The sequence below is a fragment of the Sesamum indicum genome, linkage group LG5 (genome assembly GCF_026168435.1).
Source record: "Sesamum indicum cultivar Baizhima isolate 11 linkage group LG5, ASM2616843v1, whole genome shotgun sequence".
In the NCBI taxonomy this organism is placed as follows: Eukaryota; Viridiplantae; Streptophyta; class Magnoliopsida; order Lamiales; family Pedaliaceae; genus Sesamum; species Sesamum indicum.
In genome coordinates this window covers 3,192,217-3,207,349 of record NC_142661.1, presented here as the reverse complement: position 1 = coordinate 3,207,349, position 15,133 = coordinate 3,192,217, and the positions used below count along the sequence as shown (strand labels likewise).

General features: G+C 32.5%; 2 protein-coding genes and 1 non-coding gene across 3 annotated transcripts; 2 read left to right on the top strand and 1 right to left on the bottom strand.

The window, feature by feature from the left end:
- Positions 1 to 2,122: 2,122 nt before the first annotated feature.
- On the top strand, positions 2,123 to 4,155 carry LOC105162562 (calcium-binding protein CBP). Its single transcript, XM_011080620.3, has 5 exons — positions 2,123 to 2,576; positions 2,715 to 2,761; positions 2,890 to 3,065; positions 3,157 to 3,175; positions 3,419 to 4,155. Exons 1-5 carry the CDS (start codon positions 2,267 to 2,269, stop codon positions 3,521 to 3,523), a joined length of 657 nt encoding a protein of 218 aa, XP_011078922.1. The 5' UTR covers positions 2,123 to 2,266; the 3' UTR covers positions 3,524 to 4,155.
- Positions 4,156 to 8,023: 3,868 nt separating this feature from the next.
- TRNAT-UGU (transfer RNA threonine (anticodon UGU)) lies at positions 8,024 to 8,095 on the bottom strand. The gene has a single exon. It is a non-coding gene; the product is annotated as a tRNA-Thr (tRNA).
- Positions 8,096 to 10,697: 2,602 nt separating this feature from the next.
- On the top strand, positions 10,698 to 14,490 carry EIF3E (eukaryotic translation initiation factor 3E). Its single transcript, XM_011080621.3, has 8 exons — positions 10,698 to 11,068; positions 11,829 to 11,983; positions 12,368 to 12,595; positions 12,691 to 12,812; positions 13,254 to 13,473; positions 13,557 to 13,699; positions 13,922 to 14,059; positions 14,188 to 14,490. The coding sequence occupies exons 1-8, from the start codon at positions 10,858 to 10,860 to the stop codon at positions 14,285 to 14,287; spliced, it is 1,317 nt and encodes a 438-aa protein (XP_011078923.2). The 5' UTR covers positions 10,698 to 10,857; the 3' UTR covers positions 14,288 to 14,490.
- Positions 14,491 to 15,133: the final 643 nt, after the last annotated feature.

Sequence of the window (15,133 nt, the reverse complement as noted above, 5' to 3'; positions counted from 1 at the left end):
TCTTAGGCCTTTTCTAGTTTCTTCATTTAATAGACTCCTTCCAGGAATTTGGTCTGGGGTCCTTTTCCCTCTGGACTGTGTACAATCTTTGGTCTCATTTGAGTCTTTCCCGAATTTGGCTCAACTATATATTTTTCGGGCATCAATATCATTTTTATTATTAGTCTTCAAACTTTTAAGTTTGTTAAACTTATTCAATAAAATGAAGAAATTCTTTGTGATTATACTTTTTATGGAGCAATTCTATAAATTTCTTAGCAAATATATTGAATTTGTTTGTTTGATTTTAAAAACATGGACGGAGACAAGAAAAAAATTATGGATTTATTTAAAAAATATTGGATGTGTTTTTCGCAACAATGTACGTTTTTCATTAGTTTTCACAAAGCAATACAGAATATAAAACTGTAATGTGTGATTTTTTTAAAAAATAAAATCGTATTCGTGCTGATACCTATGTACAATATGATAATTCAAAGACTTCATAAATACATAAACGATAGTCAAAATGATTAAAGAAAAATATAATCTTAAGATGAAATAATGTTTTATTATTATATTTTGCAATCTTTATTTAGTTTCAAGTATTATTAGGCGTGAATCCCAAATAAATTATAGCATAGACAATTATACACGAAAAATAATAACTATAAGGTAAATATGAAACAAAAAAAATGTTAAAATGAATGATATTCTTTTGTCGACATAAAATCATAACGTAAATATTTTGAAGCAAAAATACGGCTTATTTCGATTATTATGTCATATGTATAAATATTTATAATCATAACTCTATATACTAATAAATATATAGTAATATTTAATATTTTTACTCTAAATTCGAGTAATACTATAAATAGTTTGGCTATAATTTTCCTTCTTCATATATTTGTAAAATGGGATACTATTCATATTATATGGAATTAAATTTATCAATATGCTGCAGTGCTTACTCTTTTATATAATTCAAAATTAATTGTTATATTAATTATTGAGATAAATATTTTTACCATATGTATGATTTTATTTTTAATTAATTATTGGTACAACAAGTAATTATTTAGATCACTAAATAGTTTGAAATGTGTAAAAGGTCAAAAAAACAATATGTTCATAAATATTAGGTAATAAAAAGTTGGTAGAGAATTTAAATTATGCGTAGTTATATTTATTTTTAAATTTATTTATAATTTAACTTTTAACGTAAAAATTATAAATTTTTTAGTATTAACTCACGACTAAGTCATACACATAATATCAATGGTTGCCGGCAGGTGCAGACCCGTAGCCTACGATTAAGCTCTACGAGCACTATCTTAAATTACAAATTTACCCCAAAAATAGCTCTAATTTTACATTTAACAATTAATATTTTCCAAATAATGGATTTTTATTTTTATTATTTGGCAGGCATAATATTTTATGAACTTTTTTAATAGTGCAAGAATTTGTTTTCTTTTTTCTTTTTAAATTTATTTATGTCAGTTAGGTTTAATGTAATATCAAATTTGGATTTTGTGGGCGGCACGGCTAATGTTTAGCTATATTAATATAATATATATATATATATATATTTTATATTCATAAAAGACAATAATAACACCATCACACTAATTCTTAAGTCCGACAACTATACTCCTGATTAGATAATTTTAATACATTAATTAAGTTGCCTTTTTTGTTTTAATTAAAAGCGATCCAATGTCATTTTAACACTATTACAGAACTATTTTGGTTATGTCAGTAATACATAAAGTTGTTTTCTTTTTTTTTATATATATAAAATATGATTTATTGATTTATATATTTTATTATTATTTATAATATATTTTATAATATTAAATATTATTTCTTTTAATACATAAAAGTTGTTTTCTTCTATTTTTTTTAAAATCTGATTTATTGACTTATATATTTTATTATTATTTATAATAATTTTAAAATATTTAAGATTATTTCTTATATGCACACATAAACTGTGTATCACGATGGCTAGTGCTAATAATTAAAAAATTGAATAATAATAATATTTTTAAACCATAATGCAATACTTAAAGAAAGACAAAAATTGAATAAATAATTAATAAAAAAGTAAAAAATGAAAAAAAATAAATTAATACCACAAACTTGTAATAAACTCAGATGTCAAACCCAACAAATTCGGAGCCCCATCACTATAAAAATCACTATTTCCACGACAAAATTTAATTATCGCACTCGTTCTGGTACTCCAACGCTTTTCTTAACGGTCAGAGAAAGAAGGATCATGGCAAACCCTGCCGCCGGCTACCACTACGGCAACGCGCCGCCACCTCAATCCTATGGAGGTTACACCATGCAGCAGCCATCTGCTCCCTACGGCGCACCCCCATACGGCATGCTGGCGCCCTCGACTTTTGCCCCAGGCACTGATCCAACCGTGATTGCGTGCTTTCAGTTGGCTGATCAGGATGGAAGCGGGATGATCGATGATATCGAGCTTCAACGTGCGCTTTCGTCGTATAATCAGAGCTTTCAGCTGAGGACTGTTCATATGCTAATGTATACCTTCACCGGTATTAACACGAGAAAAATCGGTATGAATCTGTTCTGTCTGTTGGTTCACACGTTTTGTGTGATAAAAAGTTTACAAATCACACAATTACCGTGAATGTAGTAGCTAATAACAGGGTCTGGTTGGAGATCTTTCATTCTCTGTTTTACCTTGAAAACAGGGCCGAAGGAATTTACAGGACTCTTTTACTGCCTTCAGAGCTGGAGGGTGAGTCATAAATGACTCAAACAACCTCTGCATTCACTTTGTTTGTTTTATTTTACTCTGAATTTGGGATTGTTGATCTCACGCTGAATGACCTATGTACTATATTGATTAGTTTCTTGCTCTTTTAGGGAATTTTTGACAGATTCGATCGGGACAGGAGTGGTAAGATTGATGCACCGGAATTGAGAGAGGCTCTCCTGAGTATTGGATATGCGGTAAGCCCTATGGTATTGGAAATCCTGCTCACCAAGTATGATAAGACTGGTGGAAGCATGAGAGCTATTGAGTACGACAATTTCATCGAGTATGTTCTATGTATTGTTTCATTCTTTTCTCAATTTCACATGCTATTTGGGTAATTAATTTCTTTTCTTCCTCTTGTTTTTCTTGCTCAGATGCTGCCTCACTGTTAAGGTAGGCCATCTATTATTTCGCCCCGTCTCTGCTTCACTTTTACGGCACTTTCATCGTCTGTTTCATGTATATTATATCAATGCATGTGGGGTGCATATAATTATATATATGTAAACAAATATGTTATAAAATCGACGTGCATATATTGTGTGGAATGTATGATGCAATAGAAAACTTGCATAGAAGATCAGTAGTGATTTTTTCAAATGAATGTTGTTTTGAAAATGTCTGATGTTTGTGCAGGGACTGACTGAGAGGTTCAAGGAAAGGGACCGCGCATTAACTGGCTCGGCCACTTTCACTTATGAAGCCTTTATGCTAACTGTGCTGCCTTTCCTCGTTGCATAATGCAATGCAATTGAGATTTGGGAAAAATGCAAATATCCCTCTTGTCATTTGTAAATGAGCAAATTAACTCCACATAAAAAAATAGCAATTTACTTTCCTGTGTTTTCTAATATACAACAAAACTTTTCTATATTTTTTGAAATGAAGTAAATTGCTTCTTTTTAAGAAATATAAGGGGTAAGTAAGTTGCTATTTTTTTTTTTCATAGGGGATAATTTGCTCATTTGTAATATCATAGGAGGGTAAATTGCTATTCACCCATTGAGATTTACTTATCTTCTGTTGTTATGTAATTTGTTCTCCTTTTCTTTTTTTTGGTTTGTCTGGTTACGAAAGTGGAAAAGTAGGGATGACACCCCATAAATCCGTCATGTAAGATTGTGCATGCGTCATGTGTGCCGGTTAGGTACCTATAGCTGACCTATTATCCCCAAGAACTATGGCCTATCATATGGAAATCGATATACAAGTCAAGACGTACATTTAACACCATTAAAAGTCTTGACAAGAATTCGAATCCATATGGTAGGTGTGGCCACATTCGTTTTCCTTTTTGCTAGTTTATTAGTATAGCTTTTATTTCTCATACTATTTAGCAGACCTTGCTAATAATTGGTTTTATATATGTAGCATTGTTGTAGTTTAAAGTATAATATTTTTTTAGCATAGTGGATGGTGTGCATTTTGATGTGGAAAATTTTAGTTTGGGCTGATCAATTCAGCTTAATTTAGATTAGGGTATTTGGATCGGTTTATAAAATTTTGAAAATATCCTATAAGATATTTAATAATTTATAGATGTTGAAAATTGTTCGTTTGAAATTTTAAAGCAACTTATAAGATCCAAAAATAAGATATAATTAGAAATTTATCGCTACTTTTAAAAAAAAAAGGTAAAGAATTCACAATCTATTTATAAGCTTTTAACAAACTACTTTAATTTTGATTATATTAATTACAAAATTGTCAGTATTAACATTTTTATAAGTTTCATTCTCTTATTTTATTCAAATGCTTTAAATATTTATTTTTAAATAAAATTTAAGATTTTATAAGAACATACATCTTATAAGATGCATGTATTATGAGATACACTATGAGATTTTCTTATAGCTTATAAAATATTCTGAATAAGTCTAGCCAAATGCCCTCTTAATTACTCAATGTGTGTATTACTCTTCTTATATAATTGATGTATAATTTATAAAAAATAATGAATTTATATTATTATCAGCAAAACTTTTATAAGACGATTGATTGGATGTGTTGAAATCTAATTCAAACCATTTTGACGTAGACAATGCGGGTTAGCGATTATTGCAGCAGCACAATTATTTTTGAGGTTGATGATTATTATCTAAGACAATCTATTTATTAATGTAACTTTGAAATTTTCAGACCCGGTTGCAAATTAGTTATGATAAAACTGCATACTTGTTGCAAACTAATATTTATAGTTTGTGAAAAATATGATAATACATAATATTGAGCAAATTGTAACAAAAACTTGTGATTTGCTATGAGACATTATTCCAGTTTTGCGTTATTTTTATAAGGAAGCTTGAGATAACAACGGCTTTATTGCAAATACTTGCGACAGAATTGTGAGCGTGACGATTCATATGATATCATCACATTGCAGCTAAATTTGCGACTATCTTGGTATGGTAATTATGTCACCAACTTTGCGGCACGACCTTAATAGGATAATTTCATAGTCAACTTGAGACGCACATTGCGACGATGTATCTTTACAAGGTTGTGACCATTTTACGAAGACTTATGTAATTGAAATTAGCATTGCAAATACATTATATTACTTGAGATGGAATTTTGTGATGGATTTGGATTTGCAACCAACTTGTTTAATATATATTTAAAATATATATTATTTATTTAATTACCAAAAAATATTTAAATATGAAATACAGTAAATTAGGAATTTATCATGATGTGTTATGTGAAACATATGATAACAAGAAATAAACAAAATAAATTTGAGGCATGGACGACACTTTTCTTAAAGTAATAAATGCTCACACTGTAAAATTTATGAACGGCTTTATACGACAATATACTTTTAGGATACAATAAGTATATTGAAGTTTGCGAATAGCAATTTCGAAAACTTTTCTAAAAAACTAACACAAAGTTAAACTTAATGAATACATAAACTGAAAAATTCTAACATTTTGACACTGAATGTTTGTAGGAATTTCACCCTATTTCCGGAAGCATGGCAATGTTTAATTTATAGATTGCTTTTCAATGTTGCAATATTTCATATATATGTGCCAGTAATTAAAATGAAAAGGCTACATAATAACTTTTTAAGCAGAAATGCTACAACCATATTTCTTCAATAAATAAATAAAGTATTTATTTCATTCAAAACAAATAAGGAGATAAATTGTTTCTATAAACCATTTTAGATTTATTCTTATGATGTTAGAAAACATATACCTATTTTCATCACAATATATTGCTGCAATTGTCAAATATATTTCAAATAATTCTTATACATTATCTTAAACAATAATTCAGAAAAGTAATGGTTGGAGCTAATAATCACAAGCAAATTAAATAAATAAGTTTAATTAGTTTCCCAATCTAACATAATTTCAAGTAAACTGTGTCTTATGTCATATTACATGTTGAAAAATGACAAAATTGCAAAATTGGTCGGGTGGTAAAATTAGTCCTACAAGTACTGAACTAACAATTTTGGTACTATATATTTTAATGTAGTAATAATTTTAGTCTTTCTGGCCAAAATTCTCAAATTTTAGCTGGATAAATTGAGGTGTAGCCGTGTAGGGATCCGGCTGCCAAATAAACTCAACTTAAAGATGTGGTATCTTACGTGGATGCTGACTAAGCTAAATTGGTGGAAAATGAAGTATGTGTAAATTATATGAGGAAGAATTGAAGGTGTTTAACAATTTTTCTTTGCCTAAACATGTTTTAAAAAAATCCGAATCAAAAGAACCCTAAAATCCCCCTTCCAGCGAATCCTCGAAGTTGCCAACTACATTAGCCACGTTCATCCCTAATAGGGAAATTGAGGAGAAAGGGCACAATATGGGATATGGCTTTACTGAGTGGGTTAACCACCTCAAGAGAACACATGACAGTTTGAATTAAAAGCAATTTCGGAACCCTAAAATCTTGGGATTTCGATTGAGGGAAGATATCTCCTCAACTACTTTATTCAAAATTTAGGAAGTCATCCTTATTGTCAAAAGATACCTCATCCATAGCGGATTCTAACTGCTCCCAAGGATCATGAGTCTCCAAATGCCAGAGATAATCCTCAAACAAACCCATAAGATATTCAGTCTTATACAACCACTTTGTGAAGATAATGCTCCACCAAATCCGTGAGGGATTCAATTTTATCCAATTAACTGAAGATTGTTTATAAATTGAGAACTCTCTCAGCACGAGAAGCCAAGTTTTACCATCATACTACAACTTTTACCTTCATATACCGCCACATTGGTTGATTATTTTCTTACTTTGAATTTTATTTCAACCCCAATCTTTTACTTATGCACAAAAAGTTGAACTTCACTTATTTGAACTATTTTATTTCACTAGACGTCGTGGCACATAGTCCATGCGAGCATAAATTAATGTACTAATTTTTTTACTTATTAAAGCTCTTAATTTGTTCCTATATATTAAAATTTGTTATTGTCTTTACAACATCGTATGTAAAAACTGTCTAATTACTTTTTATAATGCATTAATTATCGACATATATTGTATTTTAATTTTTTGCAATATATCATATCAATTGAGATTATTATAGTTACATGCAACATCAATGGGCCACGGCCGCTGTGAGTAGGTGTCAACAAAGTGGCGGCCTAGCCGGTGACGGTGGTGGCTTATTGCTTTTTCCCTTATCTTCTACATAGTGTTGGTCATATACTTTTTAATGCAACATGCAATTTGAAAAAATATATACACTTATCACAGTGCGACAAAATTTCGCATGAATCTATACGTAGATATCTCAAAATAACGCAAGAGAGTGAGGGGAGAGATGGAATTCGTGTATTGTTGACGAGACTATTATAAAAGTTGTTTTGTTTGTTTGGTAGTACATATCCTTTGTTCAACTGTTGTATCCGTTAGTCAATTCTAGCTGTTGGTGACATGTTCGATGTGTGTACTTAAAATTTTAATTTACTAGACCATTGTGGTATACCGTTTTTACATGTATATAATAAATTATTATTATGACACGCCGTTTCTACATGCATATAGTAAACATAAATTACGAACACCAAAATAATAATATTTTCAAATCTTTTTTTTATTTTTTTATTGTACAAGCTGTGAATTTATGGGTGGGCATTGATTTCGACTCCCAATCCGGGCCCAAAAGTTCGGGGGTTTCCCGATAGTTTGGGTGCCGACCCAAACCCGGCCCAACATCCACCTTGTGAAGTCTAAAAAGATGGATAAAAGTGAGAAATAGAATGCATTTGGTGCCCCCATGCAGGATCGAACTACAGACCTTCAGTTTACAAGACTGACGCTCTACCACTGAGCTATAGGGGCAATCGTTGCCTCTCCCTCGGGAGAAGTTAATTACTTTTTCTTTAATTTTTGTTTTAAAATGTTGAGTGGAAATATTTATTTTTGTATATATTTATTATGTGGAATAAAATGCATTTTAATCGTAATCAGGTGATAAGATTGTAGTGATTGAATTACAGTCAACATGTGTGCTTAAATCATATTTATTTAATTATATAAAAGATAAGAAAGATAAAATAAATCTCAAATTGATAAAAAAAAAAAAACTATATTGATTTCATTTGTTTGTGGGTAGAAAGTAATAGATAGAACAAATTAATTTAACATATAGTTATATTGTTAAAGGAAATACATATATATTAAAAGGTATTTTCGTGGATCAATATTATGAAAATAAAAATTAGTTACTCTAAGGGGTTATGGCTTAATAATAATTTAGATTAGTAATGAAAGTACTTTCGAAGAGTGTACATAATTTAATTATTTCTTGTATTTTTTTTAATTGAAAGATAACGAAGAAAGATAAAATTAATAACTGAGTCAACTTAATAAAATAAAATAAATTTAAACGTGTATGGATAGAAAAATATTAACTAGATTAATTACTTAAAAGAATATGATTATTTTGTGGAAGAAAAGAAAATATAAAGAAGAACATTTTAGATAATTCACATTTTGCGAATCAAGCCAATTATTATAGAGACATCCTCATTAATGTATAGTATATATTAGTGATTTTCAATCAATGTATTTTCTATTTGTATGGACAACAAATTGGAGAAGTTTACTGATGTGCCTTTCTGCTTCATTGCTTCCTTATTTATAACAGTCCGCGGATTTTAAATACGGACTTCAAATTTGTTTTTTGATAACGTTATTGCCCTCGTCATCTCTTTTTCTTCTTCAGATGACGTTATTGCGTTCGTTATCCCGTGTCCTTTCTAGTTATTTAGTATTATTGGCTTGTCAGTCATGTACTTGCTAGTTGGCTTTCCTGTTTTGCTGACTGTTGGTCATCGTCATCTTCTGCCGACAGTCTCCTTCTTGAATTTTTACATTCTTTTATTTTTACTCTGATTTATAAAAAATTTTTCTTTTACCCTTATCCTGATTTAGTTCATGTTTCTTCTGGGTGACCCGAATTTTGTCTCGAACAAGGCATTTTCTTATTTCTCGCAGCAAAACTATACATGGTTATGCCATTGCCCAACATGCAGCCTATTGGATGCCTTTATCCTTGTGACTCCGGTCCCTGACAGCTTATTTTCTTAAATTAACATCCTCTTCTTTTCAAATAAGCTTTCTGCGAACTTGGTAATTCTCATGTTATGGAGTTTAACATGAATGATCCATTTAAATTGTTTGAGAAGATTTTAAATGGATAATTTACTTTGTCCATTTCAGTGATACAACCCATAAACCCCAAGTTCTTTTGGTGGAAATATCATCTTTCTTTATGGCTGACAACAATTGAGCTTCTCTTGAGGCAACTTTAAATTTTGTTGAAAGCTACAATATCTGGTCTCTGCAGCTTGATGAAATAGAATGTCGGATGAGACCCATTTCCTGCTGTTTCTGGAGTAGCTGATATGAATTTTAGCTCAAGAATATCTCATTGTTTTAAGTGGGGATTATTTTGCTATGAGTCATAAACTACCCCACTAATCCATTCCAAAAGTATCGAAATTTTCGAAAAACTTAACGAAATAGCAATCGAGTTTTTTCTTTCTTTTATTTTTTGAGATATTATATAAAGTAAATTATATTGATATCCTTGAGATTAGATTAAAATATACAATTTTTTTTTGTAAAATTACAGCAATACCTTTTGAGGTTATAATTGTAATTTCAACTAAGCATTCTATTCAAAGGCAAAACTTATACAAATACATTTTGAAAAATATTATACTAATATCCCCAGGAGTTGTAGCTGTAGCTGTAGTTTTTTTAAGAAATAACAAGTATTTGTGTAATTTGATCTAAAATCAAGGGGTACCCGTGTAATTTTACCTTGTGTTTCAATATGTGAGGTTATTATGGACATTTGTCATGAACTTTTGAGGCTTATACGTGTAGTTGACATTTGTTTTCAGCCATGGAAGGCTAGCCCAAATAATTTATCTCATGCGGTTTGAGATGATTATAATTACATATGTATCCTTTTCAGAATCGAGACTTGCATTAATATCTCGAGTTAGTCTTAAATGATTGATTGGGACCATTCAATTAAAGTAAACATGACCTAAATGAATTTTACAAACCTTATTCATCTGTACTAATACAAAAAAGAAAAATCTTCTACACTCATAAATGACGGTCAATGACACCGTTTTATCAATATTTAAGTATGACAATTGTACCTGTAATTAGATTATTTTAAAAATTAATTATAATTATTTTTTTAACAAAAATAATTTCACGTTATTTTAATATCACTATACAGTCTTTTTTGTTGTGTTGATAATATCTTAAAAAAAAAGGGCCCCTTATTGCAATCTCTGAGTCCATGTTCAATTTTAGTTTGTCCTTTTAAGTCATTTCACATTCACCCGTCCCAAATCCCCCCTAGAAGCTGGTGGCCTACTGTGAAATTTCGATAACTATTGGGTCACTTTTGATATTATCATAGAATCCCTTCAAAGACGCCACAAAACCCTAATACCCAAACCCAAATCTACTAGCAGCAACGTTCGCCCATCCGCTGCAGGGCTACTGATCCAAGTCTCCCGGCGCCACCAGAACATCCGCATCAATCAACTCCGCTGAAACGAGAAAGCTAGGAAATGGCGTCGAAGTACGACTTGACGCAGCGGATAGCGCCGCAGTTGGACCGGCATCTGGTGTTCCCACTTCTTGAATTCTTGCAGGAGAGAGGTTTGTACCCCGAGGAAGATCTTTTGAAGGCGAAAATTGAGCTTCTTAACAATACGAACATGGTCGATTATGCTATGGACATTCACAAATCCCTCTACCGATCCGACGACGTTCCCACCGGTATGTATGTGGTGGGGAAGGGGCTGTTCAATTTTTTATCGATTTATTTGAATTAATCTAGGATTTTGAGTGGTATGTTTGGTTATTTGGATTTAAGATGCATTGTTGAGTCGTTATGTGTGGTAGCGTTGCTTAGGATTTATGGTCTCGGGGAGGTAGCATCAACCCACACTTAGAATCGCTAACTTTGAGAATGGTAATACGGCGTACTTTAATTTTAGATGGTGCTAATTTGATTTGTTTTAGATATGATTGTTTGTACTAATTTACGTTCTCGGGAGATTTTCTAGTTAAGGAGCAGCTGTTTACCTCAGATGCTTCAGTTAGTTCTTCTACCTCCGGGATATTCTAGCTATTGATTCCAATATTTCTATTAGTCCATGCTAATTTTCAATGTAGTTTCTGTTATGTTGGTCTCTAATTTTTGAGCTTGTGAGGTTGTTTTCATCTTTGTTACATATATGTTTCCTATTATCCGATGTAATCCGGATACATTTTACATAAAGTGTCTTCTCAAGCGCCTGGGATTGGGCTATTTTTATGCATTTGATAAATGCTCCTTGATATAGTTCCCTTTACAGTGTTGTCATGACTTGGCTATTTGATCCCATTCGCCTAGGGGACTTTTTCTTGTGACATGTAACTGTTTGTTATCTGTGTATGGATGTGTGTTACATTTTCACTTCTAATGTAAACGTGGTTACTGTTGTGTTTAAATTGTTATAGTCTAAGTAGTTCTTTGTTTTGCTGTTTGCTTTAGAAATGGTGGAAAGGAGAGCTGAGGTGGTGGGTAGGCTTAAGGCATTGGAAGAGGCAGCAGCTCCTTTGATTACATTTCTGCAGAATCCTAATGCAGTTCAGGAATTGAGGGCTGACAAACAGTACAATCTTCAGATGCTTAATGATCGCTATCAGGTGAGTTCATCAAGCTTCCATGATTCATGATCTTGTTCACTTTCCAAAGAATGGAGCATGTAATGTGCTTATGAGTTATTATCGGTTCAAGGGCAATCTAAGTGAGATCATAAGTTGATGAGGGTGGATTTATCATACATTCACTTGCAAGTTTGTCTCTGCGCATGAAAAAGATCTACTTTACATGGTTAATAATAGTGCATGTTTCTTTGATGCTTGCTAGGTTGGTGAATAACATCGTGATGATTATATGACTAAGTGAAATTGACAGGCTTTAATTTTATGATGTTGGGATCCTTTGCTGAACAGCTTGTCTTGCAGCTTTTTTGAGATCTCTTGTGTTAATAGTTTAACTGATTATACTCGTTTAATGCTGCTGTCCAGATTGGTCCAGATCAGATAGAAGCGTTGTATCAATATGCCAAATTCCAGTTTGAATGTGGAAACTACTCTGGTGCTGCTGATTACTTGTATCAGTACAGGGCCTTGTGCACAAATAATGAAAGGAATTTAAGTGCATTATGGGGAAAGCTAGCAGCAGAGATATTGATGCAAAATTGGGATATCGCACTAGAGGAGCTTAACCGCTTGAAGGAAATTATTGACTCTAAGGTTGAATGGTTGATCTCGAGACACTTTTTCTTTTTCTAACTTGTGCTATTCTCTTATTTATTACATGAGGGCTAATAATGATATACATCCTGTAGAGTTTCTCTTCTCCGTTGAATCAAGTGCAGAGTAGAATATGGCTAATGCATTGGAGTTTGTTTATCTTCTTCAACCACGACAATGGAAGAACACAGATTATTGACTTGTTTAATCAGGACAAGTATGGCTCCACAATGGATCTATTTCATTTACGCATTTCTTCATCTGGTCGGCTGAGAAAAAAAGATGATTGTGTGTTTAGCCTAAGTAAATTCCATATCAATTGTAACACTAGATGTTTGACTTATCTCATTAGGCCATCCCTCTCTCTCTCTCTCTCTCCCCTTCTCTCTTCTTGTGCCACAAGGAGTGAGGGTCAGATGGTTGTTTGTGTTGGTAATAACTGGGCATCTGATAATAGAAAAATCGGTAAATCATTTTGAAGATCTCAATTCTAGTGTATGAGATTGCATGTATCTCATTATACTTCCTGCTTATCTTGCAAACTCATTTTTTGTTTAATATGATGCATCTGTTGATAGTTATTGCAATTATTTGCTAGTTTTCCCTCTTGAATAAGTACTTTGTTAACCATAGTTTGAATCTTTTAAATAAATTTCAGGTATCTGAATGCAATTCAAACAAATGCACCTCATCTTTTACGTTACCTGGCAACTGCTTTCATTGTCAACAAAAGGAGGCGGCCTCAATTTAAGGAATTTATAAAGGTGATCCAGCAAGAGCAGTACTCTTATGAAGATCCCATTACTGAGTTTTTGGCTTGTCTATACGTCAACTATGATTTTGATGGGGCTCATAAAAAGATGAAAGAATGTGAAGAAGTAAGCTGTAATTCCAAATTGTTCCTCGCTCACATTCGCTCAAAGTCATAGCATCACTTCTAAACCAACTTATATTGACGCAGGTGATATTGAATGACCCATTTCTTGGGAAGCGAGTTGAAGAAGGAAACTTTACCTCCATACCATTAAGAGATGAGTTCCTTGAAAATGCACGCCTTTTCATCTTTGAGACCTATTGCCGTATTCATCAGCGCATTGACATGAGGCAAGTCCCTGAAATTGTTCCTTAAATTACCAAATTTCTTCTTGCCTCTGGCAAAGTTTCTACCCTCCCTGATCAAAACGCACATGCTGCTAAAAACATACTTCAGCTTGACATCCTAGTTACACACATGAATTCAACTGATACCTGATAAATGCGTGGTATCCTTGTCAAACTTTCTTCATGTTACATCATTATGAGTTAGTTATGGGGTCTTCTTGACAGTGTGCTTGCTGAGAAACTGAATTTGAATTATGAGGAGGCAGAAAGATGGATTGTGAATCTTATAAGGACCTCAAAGCTTGAAGCTAAGATTGATTCAAAAACAGGAACAATTTTAATGGAGCCCAATCATGCCAATGTGTAAGTTTTGCTGATAATATCATGTTGAGATTATTACTCTTTGGGCATCCCATTTTTCCTTGCTAATTGCCTGTGCCCGAATCCTTTTCCCCCTTTCCTAATTTGTCGGCTTCTTTGTTGTTTACCAGGTATGAACAGCTTATTGATCATACAAAAGCACTTTCTGGCCGCACTTACAAATTGGTCAGCCAGCTTCTGGAACATGCTCAGGCTCAGGCTACCCGGTAGATTTTTTAGTGGTAGTGGTCGATTGAAATTGATGAATTAGTTTTATCCTTACAAATTTTGGATTAAAGAGCAACTACAGTTGATGTCTTTTATGTAGATTCATGCCTTACTGCGAGGAATCTAACAATTCCTAAATTGTATGGTGCTGTAATATGCTGTTATAAGATTAACATTAATATGCTTTGGATCAATTGATTTAAGAATCAGGAGGCTATGGAAGGTTGGAATGAGCCTATGCCTATTGATTACAACTTTCCGCCAATTACAATTCTACTACAACTAATGTACATTTCTTGGTAAACCTGTTCAAAACTGGGAATGTTCTCTGGACATGAAAATGGATACTGGACATGATCTTTGAAGCAGAACATACCATTGAACCAAACTGATACCATGTAACCCATCTGCTTGTCATTTATTGGTACAAACAAGTCACTGCTGCGTGTAAATGCAACTTTTTCTTTCTTTAAATGGAAAAGATGTTCTATTTTGTGGGATATTATAATTTTGATATAATGACATTCTTCAGGTTGGAATGAGAGCCTAATTGTCTCATTTGCGACAGAAGCATAGAATTATAGTTCTTTTCTCCAGTAAAAGATGATGAGACCTATGTGAAGGACCTTCTGACCATAGTACAAAATGTGGAGATCCTTCCATCTAAAGTCACTTGTGAGTTTGTGACCAAGACAATAAATTGTGACAAATGTGGCTAACTATCAAACTTCAGAAAACCATGGCCAAATTGGTTTGCACATTGTTGAGACCCAATCGATCCACTTCTTCGCCTCCACTGCCGTATCAAAGCCTGCAAAGCTCCTGTGTATAATCTAGGCACGGCCACTG